This window comes from Synchiropus splendidus, chromosome 10 (assembly GCF_027744825.2).
Source record: "Synchiropus splendidus isolate RoL2022-P1 chromosome 10, RoL_Sspl_1.0, whole genome shotgun sequence".
NCBI lineage: Eukaryota > Metazoa > Chordata > Actinopteri > Syngnathiformes > Callionymidae > Synchiropus > Synchiropus splendidus.
In genome coordinates this window covers 17,660,682-17,676,167 of record NC_071343.1, presented here as the reverse complement: position 1 = coordinate 17,676,167, position 15,486 = coordinate 17,660,682, and the positions used below count along the sequence as shown (strand labels likewise).

The window sequence follows — 15,486 nt, the reverse complement described above, 5'->3', positions numbered from 1 at the left end:
TGCGGCATGTGCAGGAGAATAAGCTCTTTTTGAAACCGCAGCATTAGTGAAGCGGAAATAGTACAGTGTCTGGGATTTCCAGTAAGAAAACACTGTATATTACAAAGGCAAGGGTTGAGATATGTCAGGTTTGTCGCATGGTTCTCACTGCCTTTCAAATATTTCAAACAATAATTATAATAAAAAAGAAATGGGAAAATGCTTATTACTCCGTCAATGTAACTGTTGCAGTACTTATCAAAGTAAGGAATATAAGCATCAATTTTTAACTGGACTCAATCCTTCTTGTTTATTTATTTATTATTATTATTATTATTTAATAGATAAATAATACATTTGTGAAGAGACTTTTTGGACGATGTGATATATCAGAAACATTAAATGCAACTGTAGCATCCACAGTTATTATGATATTAATAATAAACGGTAAAAGATGAGACGACTTGAAGCAGATGTCTTAAAATGTGTTACTGAATGCAGGTTTGAAAGGTGCCCGATGTTAATTCACACCTGCACCTGAGAATTTCAGTATTTTATGACACTGACAGACCGGACCGGCTCGCTCAAGCGACCGCTCTGTGACTACTTCTTCTGTCTGGTGCGTGCCAAATGATGTGTGCAAATAGATGCAATGCAGCACAGCATCGCGCAGAGCCGCTGCATGTGTCGCGTGGGCGAACTTTTTGTCCTTTCCCTGTCACTTCTCATTGCTGGTAAAGCTGTGACCAAGTGATAATTTACGTCGGGTAAAATGCGAAGCACACATGTTTGGACGAGATAAGTCGTGTTGATGAAAACGCTTTCCATTCAACCGCGTGCTGTAAGCCTGTTGTATGGTGATCCGCCGTCGGATTCGAGCCTTCAACATGCTTAGCAAACATATGAATATGACATTAGCGCTGAGACTCAAATTAGCATGTGCTTTGCCATTGTAATGATCTCAATTGCGCACACATTGGTGTCGTGGACATTTATTCAACAGCATTTAAAAAAAATGAATCACAGTTAATTGGTCATGTACTGTCTCATTACAGTTCATCTGACTTTCATTGTGAAGCTAATATAAAATATATATTTTACTATTTTACAAACCTTTCTCTGCTGTTATATATATATATATATATATATATATATATATATATATATATATATATATATATATATATATATATATAAAAAGCCGGAAAAAACATGACGTGCGCGGACCGATCAGCTGACCCATGACGCACTTTGTTATTGTGTATAACGCAGCCTCTGTATGCAGACGTGTCCCGTTAGCTACATTTACTGACTGTTTTTTCTTCATATTGAGGTGTGAAACCTTTCCTGTCTCCGCACTGGAGCGTAGTAGAGTGTCACAGGGGAGGTGCTCGCTCTCCACACCTCCGAGGCTGGAGCTCACTCCAGGGTTTGATGTCCTGTTGTGGGCTGGAGCTGGGACAGGGATGAGGCGAGTCTGGGACAGAGCGTGACTTGGTTTATGACTTTGTCACAGCCAAACTGCACAGAAGCGCACATTCAGAGCTGGACACGCACCAGGCACCTCTTCACTTCTGGAGAGACCTCACTCACTCGGCAACCCCTCCCACATGCAGCGGCCACACACATAGAGGAACAGCGCACCTGCAGCAGACACTCTACATTCACTCCTACAAAAGACTGTTTTAAGGCTTGGAACGCATTATTTCTTTTTCCATTCATTGTAATGGGAAAAAACGATTCAGATTTCGAACAATCTCAAATGAGAGAAAAACACTAACTGGTGTATTTAGCTTATTTAAAAGGGGCCTGTTATGCTTTTCAATTACTGTGTCTACAGCAGTCAACGTGGGCACATATTGAGGTGAGAAAGAACGTAAATGTAAATCATTACGACTAATTTACTTGAATGAAATGAATGAAATGCTTAGTTTAGCAGATTCCTTTTGCTTACAATCTCATTATGAGATGAGACCAGACTTCACAGAAGCTCATTCATGTAAACAGCAAAGGGTAATGGGATCGATGACGCAGTATGCGGAGTAAACAGTACCACCCGCGGACTTTGCAGATTTTTTTTTCGTACAATATATATTGCAATATTAACACAAACTAACAAGTATTTCCACCAGTTAATTTAAGTGGTGAGATTTGCAAAGGATTTGGTGAATTTTTGCAAGTAGATCTCAAACATGTAGATAAATGGGCAACATAGATAAAAACGCCAAAAATATGGGAAGTTCATACGAACAAATATAAATGACTGGAATTCCCGAGTTTCCTTTATGCAAGCCTGGACTTCCAATAAACTGTTAGAATCATTCTTATACTCGTACTAGTCTGTAGTAGTTTTGAACAGCTAGATCTCATGTTCATGTGACAGATCAAGTGCAGATTAGTCAGGTTATTTATGAGATTCATGAGTGATTAAACCTACAGCGATGACAGATGTACTATGTGACCAAAACAACTGCTGTTTCGAAGGAGAGGGATTTGCCTTTCCTAAAGACCTGATACACAGTCTTAAGTTCAAGATCCAAGATGGCAGCTGCAGGTTTGTTTTTGAGGCCTTTCATAACATGACATTTTGTGCAAGGTGGCATTTCTGTGAATTTGAACCAGACAAAAACATTCATTGTTTTATTTTGATGAAGCTACGCCATAGGTATTTCAGGTATACTGAAAAATAAAGAAGGCAATTGAAGAAAAAAAAGCACAGCAGGACACCTTTAATTCTTAACATGGAGATCGATTCATGTGGTTAGCTCAGTACTCGACTGACTGGTGTCATATTAAACTCTTTGCAGAATATGACACAGTTTTTAGACTTACAATTTTACTGCATAGTCTGAGCGAACAGATATGTGGCGAAAGACTTAAAGCAAGTCCAGAGAGGATTGAAAAACAACTCGATTATTATTTACTTAGAAATATTTACTGATATACACAAATCCCTTTTATTATGACTGAAATGAAAATATTACAATAAATCTAAAAGAAAAGTATGTCACTAGACCAAAAAAATAACCATAAATAAATACATTTTAAAAAGCAACTACATTGAAATGCATCCACTCGAACAGAGTTTGACAAGAATATTATTTTACAGACTTACTTGTGCTCGGCTGTCTACATTTGAGCTTGGGGTACTTATTCCTGTTATTTTCTATACTACAAAATATTCCTATCTGAGAGCAGGCATGTAGTGTATGTAACAGAATGATGCTTGTGTCTTTTTTCATCTTAGAAACACAACATCTAAAGGAATTAATTGATAGAAATATCTTTGATCAATAATTGTATTATAATATTAAACGGTATTATACATAAAGTGATCTGTCAAATAAAAGACCCCTGCCATGTTCAGATCAGACCCCACCCTATCTGGATGAGAACTGCACTTTTACCCTGACACGTCATCTCAATAAGTCTCTCAACAATGCACTATGACTACATCCGGCAGTAGCAGCATTAGTTAAAAGATGCGCTCTGCAGCTTAAGTGTCATAAGTGTGGAGCTTAGCTTCAATTACTTCTCTTTTGCAGCAACCTCACGTGTTTGAAGTGCAGATGAGTTTGTTCAAAGAACAGCATTAAGTGGTTTAACTCACTGTAGGAGCAGCCGTACACCTCCACTCGCAGGCCGATCCACCCGCTGGGGTTCCAGTCGAGAGGGATGAAACGGAGGAATCGGGTTCTCAACGAGTGGGACAGCTTGTTCTGGACAACAGCCTCCGAATTCACGTTCCCGTCGAACCTCTGCTGGGATGAGAAATGAAATGATAAGAATAACTAAATAATAACTGACCTCATTTTAGATATATTTAACAGCATACGTATACATTGGAATGAAAACTAAAACTGTTCAAGTTCAAACAAAACCATTTCATGAGGACATTTGAAGATCTGCCAGCAGTTCCGATGCTATCGGAACACCCCAGAACAAAATGTCAGAGCACAAAAATTATGACTCCAGTGTTATATCTGTAAAACAATGTCAATGATTCAATGAGGAAAAAAAACATTAACATCCATTGAGGGTAGCATTGTGCACCCAGAGGATCCAGACTTGGCATTTACTGGCTCATGGTTTAATGCTTACACACAGTCACATTCCCAGCCACCTTAGCTGGCTGTTTTTGGCTCAGCTTTTGTCCAGGTCTCTGGTGCATGACTAAATACTTCACCCCGTGTCAAACGGTCACCTCAGGAAACTTGTTTCTGGCACCTCTAACCAACTTTTAATCTGGACCCATGATTCAAGAGTTCCCTCCTCAAGGCGGACTAGATTCATAGAGGTGTGCTGAGGTGGAACTAGGATTGAATTAGCCCGGCTCACGTCTGTCCGGAATGAAGTGCCAGTTAAAAACAGGTGTTGCCCGCTAACCTAATGGAAAGGGGCGTGCATACCCAAAAGCGGAAGGCGGTGAGCCAGCTAATTCTTTGTCAGTGTATCCCTGTGCATGTAGTGGGGTAAAAAGAGTTTCTAATTCTTGCCTCAATTCCTTTGATTTACCAATCCAAGGTCACACACATGAACAAAACTGCAAACATTTGTTCAAAAGCCTTCGCAGGACGGTGATGGCTGCATATGCTTATGCCTTTTTTAGGGAACCATCATGCCATATTCTTTTGCTCATGTCGAGGCTCAGCTGGAAACTGGGTTTGCATCAAAATAAATTCTTCAGACTCAGAAGGAAACCACATTGTTCTCCTCAGATTACAGGTATCCACACTGCTGAGCTGGTGAGGCTTCATGAAACAGTGACCTTGTTCTCGCTGGATGACACTCTGCTCTAAAATATTCTGTCTTGTTCGATCAATTGGAATTTAGATCAACAAGTGTTTTAGTGGAACCTCACATCATTATAAAGGTAAGAGCACCAGCATCTGAGCTCTGAAAATGAAGACACTGTTCCATGAAACCTCACTGTACCCACACTAGCGGCTAACACTCGTGTTAGCTATCCTTGTTTCCTCCACTCTCCCTCTCTCTTTGAGCTGCAGATTAGTGAGTTTACCTCAAATGAGCTAATCAATTTTCTCATTTCCTTCGACTGGTCAGCTAGAGTCTGATTCAAGATGTAAATCAGAAAACAGTTCATTAAAGGAAAGGAAATGTCCATCATGAACACATCTCTTATACATCAATAATCTGGTCAGAACATAACTTGTCTAATGGTACAACACAAGCCAAAAGAATGTCCCATTTTTTCGTATTTATATCTGAGGTGTTTTCAAACATGGTGGAATGTGGTGCAAAAACACCTAGAACCACCTCCCTATTGTACAACTGGCACCTGAACACGACGGCAGGTCGGCATGGAAGTGTGGTCAAGCACCGATCACTGCGAAAATAAAAGCTGCAGCTTGACACGATGGCCCCGTATTCTGATCCCTCTCCCTTCTGCCTTCCGGTACCAGCAACTGGAATATCGTCTTCCCCTAAGTCTGACAATGACCCTTTATCAACCCACAGCAGAGTCTGCTCCAATTTCTGCTCTTAACAGTGACATGCCAGGTCGACACATGATGTCGGAGAAGGTCCCTAATACACTCAGATAATAAACAGAATATATATACGGCGACTCAGACTTGGGGGCTTTAATCTTCACACCTGCCGCATGTTGCCCAGCCAGCTGAATATTCCCGACTAATTAGCCATATCCAAACCAGCATCGCTTATATCAGCGTTTGAAGCTCCATGTCCTCAGTGGGATTGGAACCTCCAGCTTCTTGCCGCAAGGTCATCTACAGTATGTTATATACTGGGCAAAACCAGGAGCTTATCAAAACCTGAAGTCACGAAAAACCGTGAACCCAATGACCGCACCGAGGGGGAACAGGAACAGGAAGAGGTTTATTTCGTCGTACAGGAAGATTTGAGTCCAGGGTATTGGCTGGCAAAAAAAGAAATGCAGGTTCAGATATTTATCTCAAGGAATCAATGGGTACTTTGGTGGTATTGATCAATACTGGGCCACTAATGTAGAAAAAGATAAGAATCATGCGGTATAGAAAGATGAGAGGAGCCTGCCTCCTTTCCAGCAGTCAGAGAGGCAAAATAAGAGCTCCTTCCCTGTGTTTTCTCTCTGTAGAGCTTAACACAAAAACCCCTGAGTGCACTTGTGTGGTGTCATTTGTCTTTTTCATTTCCAGCCCTCCTCAACCTTCAGCCCGCGCCAAACAAAGCCAGCGGATATAAACCGTGAAACAGGGCGAGAGTGAGAGATGGGGACAGACTGAGAGACAAACAATCTGCCCGACTCACATGACTAATTACAAGCTCCTTCATGACTGATTTAAGCCAGGTGACACGTCCAATCAATAGCGACTGGTTCTACACTATGGAAACACAGGCAGCGAACTGCCACAGGCTTTCCTGAAGAGCTCAAACAATAGACACCGTCCAGCGCTGTGCTGTGAGCTGCGGCAGGAACAGAAAAAACTGCCACAATAATAGGATACAAGGTGACTATACTAACATTTTCCCGTGGGATGCATTATTCTCTAATGTGGTGCCGGAAAAAAAGGAAAAAAGATTATCGGGCCCCTCATATAAAGTAGTATAAGATACAATTCAAACATTTGTCGGAGAGACAAGTGACAACATCAAAGGTAAAAAATATAAGAAATAAAATAGTGAAACTTCCACTTCTGGTAGAAAAACAAACCTCAGCAATGTCAAGCAGCAAACATTAACTTAAATTAAATAAAATAAAATAACAAACTGTATCAATGATAAAGTAATGGCTAGAGTAACTGAAAATATAAAGATAAATGCACTTTATGATGACAGCCTTGTTGACCAGAAAACATACTGACATAAACACAACCATTCAGGGTGCCAGGGCGAAGCTCGGTGTAGATCACAGGTATTTATCGCCCTCCTCGTGTCCTGTCTCTGGGGTCCTGTTTTTCTCGCAGGCGCTGTTAGATAAGGCCTGTGCAGCAACTACTGCGGTCGGTTTTGCTTCGGCTTTGACCATGGTACTGTGGAGTCATCCCTTGGTTAACTGTTTTCTGTGGGGCTTGCAGGCTACAGCCTCCTGTGCGTCAGGTTGTTCCTCATTTGGACCTCCAGGTCGTCCTCCAGGGGATAGATGACAGTCTTTGGAACTTGGAACAGGCATCATTGGAGTTACTGACATTGAAGAGTTTGTGTCTGCGAAGAAAGTCAGCAACCTATGTGCCCTTTCCATTGACCCCGCCTGCCTTTCTTTTGGTAGAAGGGACGAGTCGGTCAGGATGAGTCCTATTCCTTCAGCTGCCTCACCATGATGACGAGACGAGGTGGTGTCATACGGTTGGCCCGGTGCGGGCCCTTGCTTGCTACATCAGACGTGCAGCCGGTCGTCAGAAGACCAGTCGGTTGTTTGTCCGTTATGGGGGTAAAACTGCTGGTTGGGGTGTGCCATTCCAGCGTTTCACCCATTGGATTCACAGTGCTATTCGCAAATAGTATGAGGCGGTGGGTCACCCCTCCTCTGAGGGGTTGAGGGCACAGTTGGAGATGTCAAACACAGGACATCTGTCAGGCTGTGTGACATTTGTCGACTGCTACAACAGTACAATTGTATTCGTGTGACACGACGTCGCATGAGGTCTTGGATACAGAAAAGTACTAATCGATAGATGAGGTATCATGAAAAAGAAATGCAAGGTTCCTGAAACAGTGTCCTAATTTTCAGAGGCCACTAGATGGTCGCTCTTGGTTTAGAAATTATATGTGCGGCTTCATCGAATTGAATTGTTCAAGGCCAAACATTTTACAGCAGACAGTGCCATCTGGTGGCCTCTGAAAATCAGGACACTGTTTCACGATACCTCATAAACCCATCATTAAGGAAATGGAATCGAAGCAAATAAATCCCCAACTAAAGATTCTCAACAACCCAATTAAAAAACAGTCCAAATTAAATTCCAATTATGTACATAAAAAAAAAAAACTTATGTGCAAAGGACTTGGGCAGAAATAGTCACATTTCAAATATATACTGGAGGATTTATTTATTCACACGTATATAAAAAATAAAAAATAAAAAAGCAAATTCAAAGAATAAACAGAAATAACTACATGTGGAGCACAAATCTTTTTGTATATTTGGAAAAAGGAGGACACATTAGAAATAATACAAAATTGATCTATAGACTGATTCAGAGTTTGTAAACCAAGACGATGTACGTGTATGAATAGGTGTGCTTGCATTTTAGCGACAAAAATAGAGCACAGTGCAGTTATTTGTCAAGTCCCAGGGAGAATACTGGTTCTGACAAACAACCATCCAACAACCGGACACATTTTTCAATCAGTATACTCGCTATGCCCGTGTTTAATTTACAGTTTTTTTGGCAATATTTGTGGACTGAAATCTGTCAAAGAGATTGTGAGTCAGAAACCCAGCGAGTCAGAGACAGAAACAGAAGAAACATTTAAACATATGGTAAAATATGAGGCTCCACGGGAGGGCTTAACTAACATCACTGACATTTATCCTCCTCACACAAGTGATTAAGGGAAATAACCTACAAACAGCTTGTGCAAAACACATTTGGCAAAAGTATTTATCACGGGTCGCCAGTAATGAGAGCAGAGCAGCCAAATTTCCACCCATGGGAGGGCAAAGAACAATTCTGATTTATTTGCTAAATGAAAGAAGACTCCACCGAGGTCTTCCAGACCTTCCACTGCAATAACGCGCAAGTTATTTAAAAGTCGAGAACAAATTATTTAGTTGCAGTAGAATTTTATCAGGGGCCATTACATCCGTCAAAGTGTGTTGGACACAAAACCTGCCTTATATATGTGAAGTCAGGGATAAAAGCAAGTGTGTCTTTTTATTGAGATTCATGACGCTATATTAAACTCAAAGGGGCACTGTCCAGAATTTCTCTTGGCTACTTCAGTTTAAAATAATGAGGCATCTTTTTGAGCTGTGCATTTGCTTCTCATGCCACTTTGAAGTGTCAGGTCTGAACGTCCAATTTCAGACATCAGAACGTCCACGTATGGGCTGAATGACAATCCCGCTCATCGGGCATTACACACTTTTCAGCTATATACAAGGTCAATTCTCAAAAACAAAGAAGTATACAGCATGTTTCACTTTTATTGATAGAATGGCCACATGTACACACGTGCGTTGGAACTAACCAACTAGTCTGCATGGCTATCTTGGTGTATGCTGCGTCACATACACGTACCACATACCCCAAGCAACAGACGTTGATGTGTGGCGGTGTACCTCATAGGTCTCTTCTTGCCCTGTTTAATGCGTGACTCCTTGCTGAACTCTTGAAGTTTCCGATATATGGAGGCAACAGTTTGGATGGGTCCAATTCCACCAATATTGACGGGCTGGTGAGGCTTCATGAAACAGTGTCCTCAGAGCTCAGACGGTGGCACTCTCGATTTAAAAATTATAAATCCACATTGGCCTCCATCATATTGGTCCCTGCCAGTATTAGCCAAATTGCACCCTAAGAGTGTAGCTTATTTCTCATCTTTGCCTTTGGCAACATGCAGGTGAAATCTTCTGCCCTTTTTAATGTTTTTGTTCATTAATGTTTGCATTACCGATAGAGTCATTTCCACTTTTCTTCCTTAATCTGTTTTCTAGGCAACTGAATGCATGACATGTTGTTCATGATGGTTACCAAACTGTTCTTTTTTGTTCATAAGTAATAGAATAAGAAGTTGAACCTTTTTGTATAAGAAAGAATACTGTCTATTTTTTCTCATGGAATTTACAAACAAATTCAACTAGTTAGACAGATTAATTTCTCAATACCAAAGCCAAATCTGTCAGACAAGTATATCGGCCTAATATCAATTTCGCTTTCCTTAGTCACCAGATATCGGTATCGGCCCTAAAAAGAAGAACATTGGTCGACCCCTGCGCCATTCCTTTACATTTGCTCCAGCTATTATGCGGCAGTGATATGGATATAAATGTAAACTTTTATTTATTCACAAGCTACTTTAGTGTTTCACTGATGTCTGTCAGGACACTTTTGATCTCTTACAGATAAGAGATCAAATAGGCAACAGGCCTGCCAGCTTGTTGATGCAAGTGTGCCACAGCTACCGCCTCGTACAATGTACAATAAACTTACAAACAAAAGGAAATAAACTGCCTTGGTCACCTCACCACTCAGGCGGGATTCCTTGTCACGTTACTTTGAATATTCATTAGATTTCAACATCCAACAATATGGATTTCATGCTGCGTTTCATCGAGTGTATTATTTGCTTTATCCCTTTTCTCCTCTACTCTGAAACTGCCAATACTCACAGACAAACATGCCAATAGACTAAACTGTTCCAATACGGCTATATTGGTCGTGAAATATATTACTTGGACTGTGTCCAGGAAATTCCAATTGCAACCTACAACAAGGGAGTGACGACTCCACTTTTTTTGTTCCTCATTTTCGCCGGCAACAGTCACAAAAAGGTCTAGACAAACTGATAGACCTGCCAACCGAGGCAAAGTGGCAATGAAAATAGTTTATAGTCTGTGACCTTGCATGGTGTAACAAAAGCTGCCCAAGGTCGGGGACTATAAACTACATGGAGGAGCAGATTTGAGATTTGAAATGGACAGAGAATCTCAGGGGCAGGGAGTGACACTGAAGTCCGGAAGCATCCGATGGTCAGATGGAAAATGGCAGAACAGGCAAGAGGTAAGAGTGGGAAGCAGGTTGTGTCGACGACGGCCTTGAGAACAATACATGCATATTTATAACAGCCCTTCTGAAGCTCTCAACATAAGAAAAACGTCTCCGGCATTGCTGTTGTTTTGAAACGAAAGGATGGGAGACATGTTCACGTCAACCAGGCGACAGCGTGACCTTGTTTTTTTTTTGTTTTTTTTTTGTGGTGTACAAGAGAGGGTTCTTTAAAATCCTATTTATTTAAGCAATAAACCAAATTAAATGATTTGTGTCAAATGCTGGATTCCATGTCTGATCCCACAGCCTTGCTTTTCCATTCTTCTCCCAACAGACAAATCTAGAAAATCTTATGACGCACGAGAGTGGCTTATTTTTCCAGCTGGGAGATGAGACGGGCTCTGAAGGGGAAGGGCCTGAGGGTGCGAGAGATTTTCCAGGGGACCAGAGCACCGAGGTCTGGCCTTGTGCACATAAACAATCCTCACCCCCACAGTTGCTTCATTATTTCTATTTGTGCTTCTGTCACTGTGGAACAGCTTCCCCCCTCATTCATTAAGTCTCTTTACTTTTTTTTTTTTTTTCTCTCTCCAGTGATGAGATCCCCCGTGTCCGTTTTCCACATACATTCATTTTAATAAATTCAGAAGGGAACAAATCCGACTGCAGGCAATAAATGAGGAGATGGTATGTTCGAAATCGGTCGGTTAAGAAGCCGGAGGGAACAGTGGAATTGCCATTTCCTCCTGACCAGAACCGCAGAGTCTTTACTGTCGATATAGTTCCAAGGAATTGGCCAGAAGACTGTTTCTATTTTTATACTTTGAGCTACAACTTTCTTTGGAGCGTCATTTTTCTGTCTGACGAAGACACCTTTCTTGTAAGACAGATGACGCAACGGTTGACAGCGACTCCATTTGTTCTAACAACCGGAGCCAAGATTAAAGATTCTAAGTCGCACCGTGCAACAGAGATACAGCCAATACCTTCCTGTTCCTCCAGATTCTACAGGATCTCACGGGAAATCAACAAATAATGCATTTGTGTAGCGCACAGCGGCCTCATGGCGAATAGGAACCTGAATCGGGGTTCACCCCACTAGAGTTGGAGATCCTTTTTGAGTGCAAGTGTGGGTTTCATACTTTGCTCTGGGTTGCCCAGATTCCTAGATCGACCCAAAACTGTTAAATATTTATTGATGAATCTTAAGTGAGTCCCCTGCAACTTACTCCCAGTAGTAAGTGGGGAAAAAAACCTTACAAAAATGTTTAAATATTCACAATATAATAACAATATGCATAAGATATGTATAGTAAGATCAGAACTGAATTCTGAGAAACATGTTGGTAATCTTGGAAAATATTAACAACAGTCCAGGCAACACAATTCTTAGCAATTTTTTATTGATTTATTTTCATTATCAGACTCAGCAACCAGAAATAGAGAAAATATTGTCAGCAAACTTACAACTGCAGTAAGGTTGAAGTCAATACGATTGTAATTCACCTTCTTTGTTTTGCGAATGCGACTGCATTACATTTTTTTTTTGGTTGTTAGTTTGACGATTAGTTTTGAAGGTTTGGCTTACCTCTATATAGGAACAGTATTTGCATCTCAACAAAAGACTTCTAAAGCATGAGACCAGGTGAAGTCATACTTGTTCTTTAACACAATATAATTGTCTATGAAGAGAACTATTTATGCAAGAAGACTGTAGAATTGATACTTAAAGCAAGCACTATTTAGACATCAAATTCATCTCTGTTTTTTTTAATATATTGATGACTGGTTTTCCAGTGTACGGAGTACGGTTTTCCAGCTATAATTCGAACGATCCTCCAGTGGAGACAATGTAATTCGCTGGGTGCTAGACAGGCCTGGAGCATGCTGGGAGCGACCTCACGGGTATCTATGTGCTCACCGAACTCATTCATGCTCACGTTTCGTCATGGCAGCAGTGAACGTCCCTACTGAAGAGTTTGGGGAGAGGAAACGGGAAACCGACCGACAAGCTCACGGAACAGAGTGAACTTAGGTGTGAACAACATTCACTCCCAGGCAAAAACCACTCAAAGGCCTAGAAGCTGGCATGGCCATGATTCCAATGGGCTTGAAAGTCAAGTGCACTGCAGTTCCACGGTGTGTTATCAAATGTGTGACATGCTCTCCATTATATTTACAAAGTGTAGCACAGATTTATTGAAATGTACAGCCAGTTTAATGCCATTACAGTGTTGATGCGCTGTCTAATCGGCACAAAGTAAGATCGTCCATCACAACTGTCGCTCTGCAGTTCCTGCAGACGCACCACTAACATATGAAGCAACATCTTTGACTTCACTACCCTCTTCCTCTGAGGTCTGTATCACCTGTGAACTGAAAATAAAATGTTTTGGTGGTCACTCTTTGATGACAATTTACATACTCATGATTAGAAATAAAGGCTGGGTGTGTAGAATATTAACTTTAAATAATTTGTTAATGAAATAAAGAGGGGAAAACAGGAAAATAAAGGCATGTTTAGAGTAAAATACGACAACAGCAAGCCGGCATGATATTGAAGCAAAATGAGATACAAGTCAAAGAAAAAAAAAATGAGAAAAAAATTAGAATGAAAAAAAACATGCATGTCATCCCCTAAAAACCTAAATAGATTTCTCCGTTTAGTGTTCAACAATCATTTCTCAGTAGGGACGTTGACAAACCTAAAGTATAGGAGCAATGTATGAAAATGTCTTGCTGCTGTGAGTGTACGACGGAATTCTCATCACTTCCTGTGCAAAACCTGGCAGAGCCATGAATCACAGTGATTGTTAATGCAAAATAAATGTCACTTGGGTAATGCTATTCAGAAAGAATATTTTATATCAATGACCTCCAGTGTAACGTGACAACATTTTACTTGAAGTATTCAATGACCCACACGTGGCTCTATACATACAGTACAGTACATGTACATTTTGGCATGTTTACTAGCTGTATCTCTAAATACAGTGAAGTGAACACATGAAATGTGATTGTCTTTTTATGATGTATTAAAGCAAATTAACATTTCAAGCTGATTAAGTGCTAAGAGTCAAGAGGTCAATCGGGTTATCGAGGGTCACCGCATGCAGCTCCATTAATGCAAAACAGCTCAGCCAGGAAGTGGTTTTCAGTGACGATGAAAATGTCAACTTCAAATGTAGAAATGTCACAGGGCCTCGTGTCATTCAGGTGACAGACACACAACACAAATGCATAAACGCTGAAATAATGTCAATATATTGGAGTCAAACTGAACATGAGACATTAGTTCCAGATCATTTACCTGTACACATTTTTGTGCAAATTATCTGAGAAGGTTTACATGAACTCAAAACTTTATTCAGACCACAACAAGGCTTAAACTAACATCAAAGAGTTACAACAAATGAGTCCTTCTTGAGGAATTGGGAAAATGACTAAAACGATGAATTGACATAAGAAAGTAACGTTCATGTTTTTGTCCCAGCAACCCTGATCCGGACTAAGCGGTGGTTAACTGAAGATGTACAGTACGTATCCTTTATCTTATGCATGACGCATATCTTGTGACCGCAGAAACACAGGGACATCGGTTCAGTTCTCCCTTCCCCCTGCCAGGACAATACCTTAGTCATCGTTACAAACACGGTCACTCGATACCACCTTCTGAGGTTGTGACGGCGTATCTATCCGGACCCAGTAGACTGTTACTAGGCCCAAACTGCCTCAGTCAGTGGGAGGAAAAGTGGGAGGAGATTAAAATAAAAACAAAATAAAAGTTAATGAACGTTGAGATTCCAAGATCATATTTAATTTAAGGTAGGGCCGACATTTTGTGCGGTGAGTTTTGAAACCTGAAAAAAAGGGCACCGTCAAAAAAATTTGGACTTCAGAAAATGCAATCGAATCGTTGTCCGTTGTGACCAAAATATGTCAATTTCTATTAAACATCACTTATAAAAACGTCAGCGCATATATTTCCCAAAGTACTCTGGGGTAGTAGTCGTAGCTGATGAGCTTGAGGTTGTAAATATTTTAAATTAAACACATTTTCCGGTGTCAAACTAAATTACCATGGCTGAAGGGGAATGCGTATACTTCAATGCACCTGGAGGTCAAGCAGCTGTTTGACTGCCTATCTGTGCGGCGTGGGTGGTGCCTTGCCAGGTCTGAAGCAAATTCTCAGAAGAACTGAAAGAATTGCCCCGTCAGATGCCAAAATACAAAACAGCTGAATATATGAGGCCTGTCTGTCTCATTTCTGCCCTGGAAATCCATCAAAAATACAATAACAGTGGAGTGCACAGTAGAGCTGATTCAGCAGCAGGTATTCAGCTCATTGTAAATATTAACAAAACGGTCAACTATGCTTTCATTGTAATGAGCTGTTCACTCAGACGTTGAGAGGCACACGGTCTCCAGAGAAGCCAGTCCAACACACGTGTTTCTCTTTAACCAAAATGAAACACGATCTGGAATCTAAATGCATTCCATGCAGTTGACACGCTGTTTGATGTTGACGGTGTACGTAACACTAATATATGAGTCAGTCCCTCCTGTTCCTCAGCAAACTCAGCATTCCTGCCTCAAGAACATCCTGAAAAAAAAGAAATAGTTGAAACATTCTCTACGCTCCAGGAAAATATCAGTCTCTCCATCTTATGGGTTATGTGTTAAATCCTCTCAGGAAACGAAATGTAAGCATACTGTACATGTCACCACCCACTATGAACTTAAATAAACGTTTGAGAGCACCAGGTCTCTATATAACACCCTCACCTCACTCTAAGTCAAAAGATACTTGGGCCAGGATCTCAGGTCCAACCTG

The 15,486-nt window shown here is 40.8% G+C and overlaps 1 protein-coding gene across 3 annotated transcripts in view; it reads right to left on the bottom strand.

Moving 5' to 3' along the window:
- LOC128765587 (contactin-associated protein-like 5) overlaps window positions 1–15,486 on the bottom strand; it is a 179,673-nt gene that overhangs the window by 113,634 nt on the left and 50,553 nt on the right. For 2 of the 3 annotated variants that reach the window (XM_053876360.1, XM_053876358.1), the window contains exon 4: window positions 3,590–3,740. In XM_053876360.1, coding sequence (XP_053732335.1) covers window positions 3,590–3,740 — 151 coding nt within the window. The remainder of the gene's footprint in view (window positions 1–3,589; window positions 3,741–15,486) is intronic. The other variant, XM_053876359.1, reaches the window with a different exon arrangement.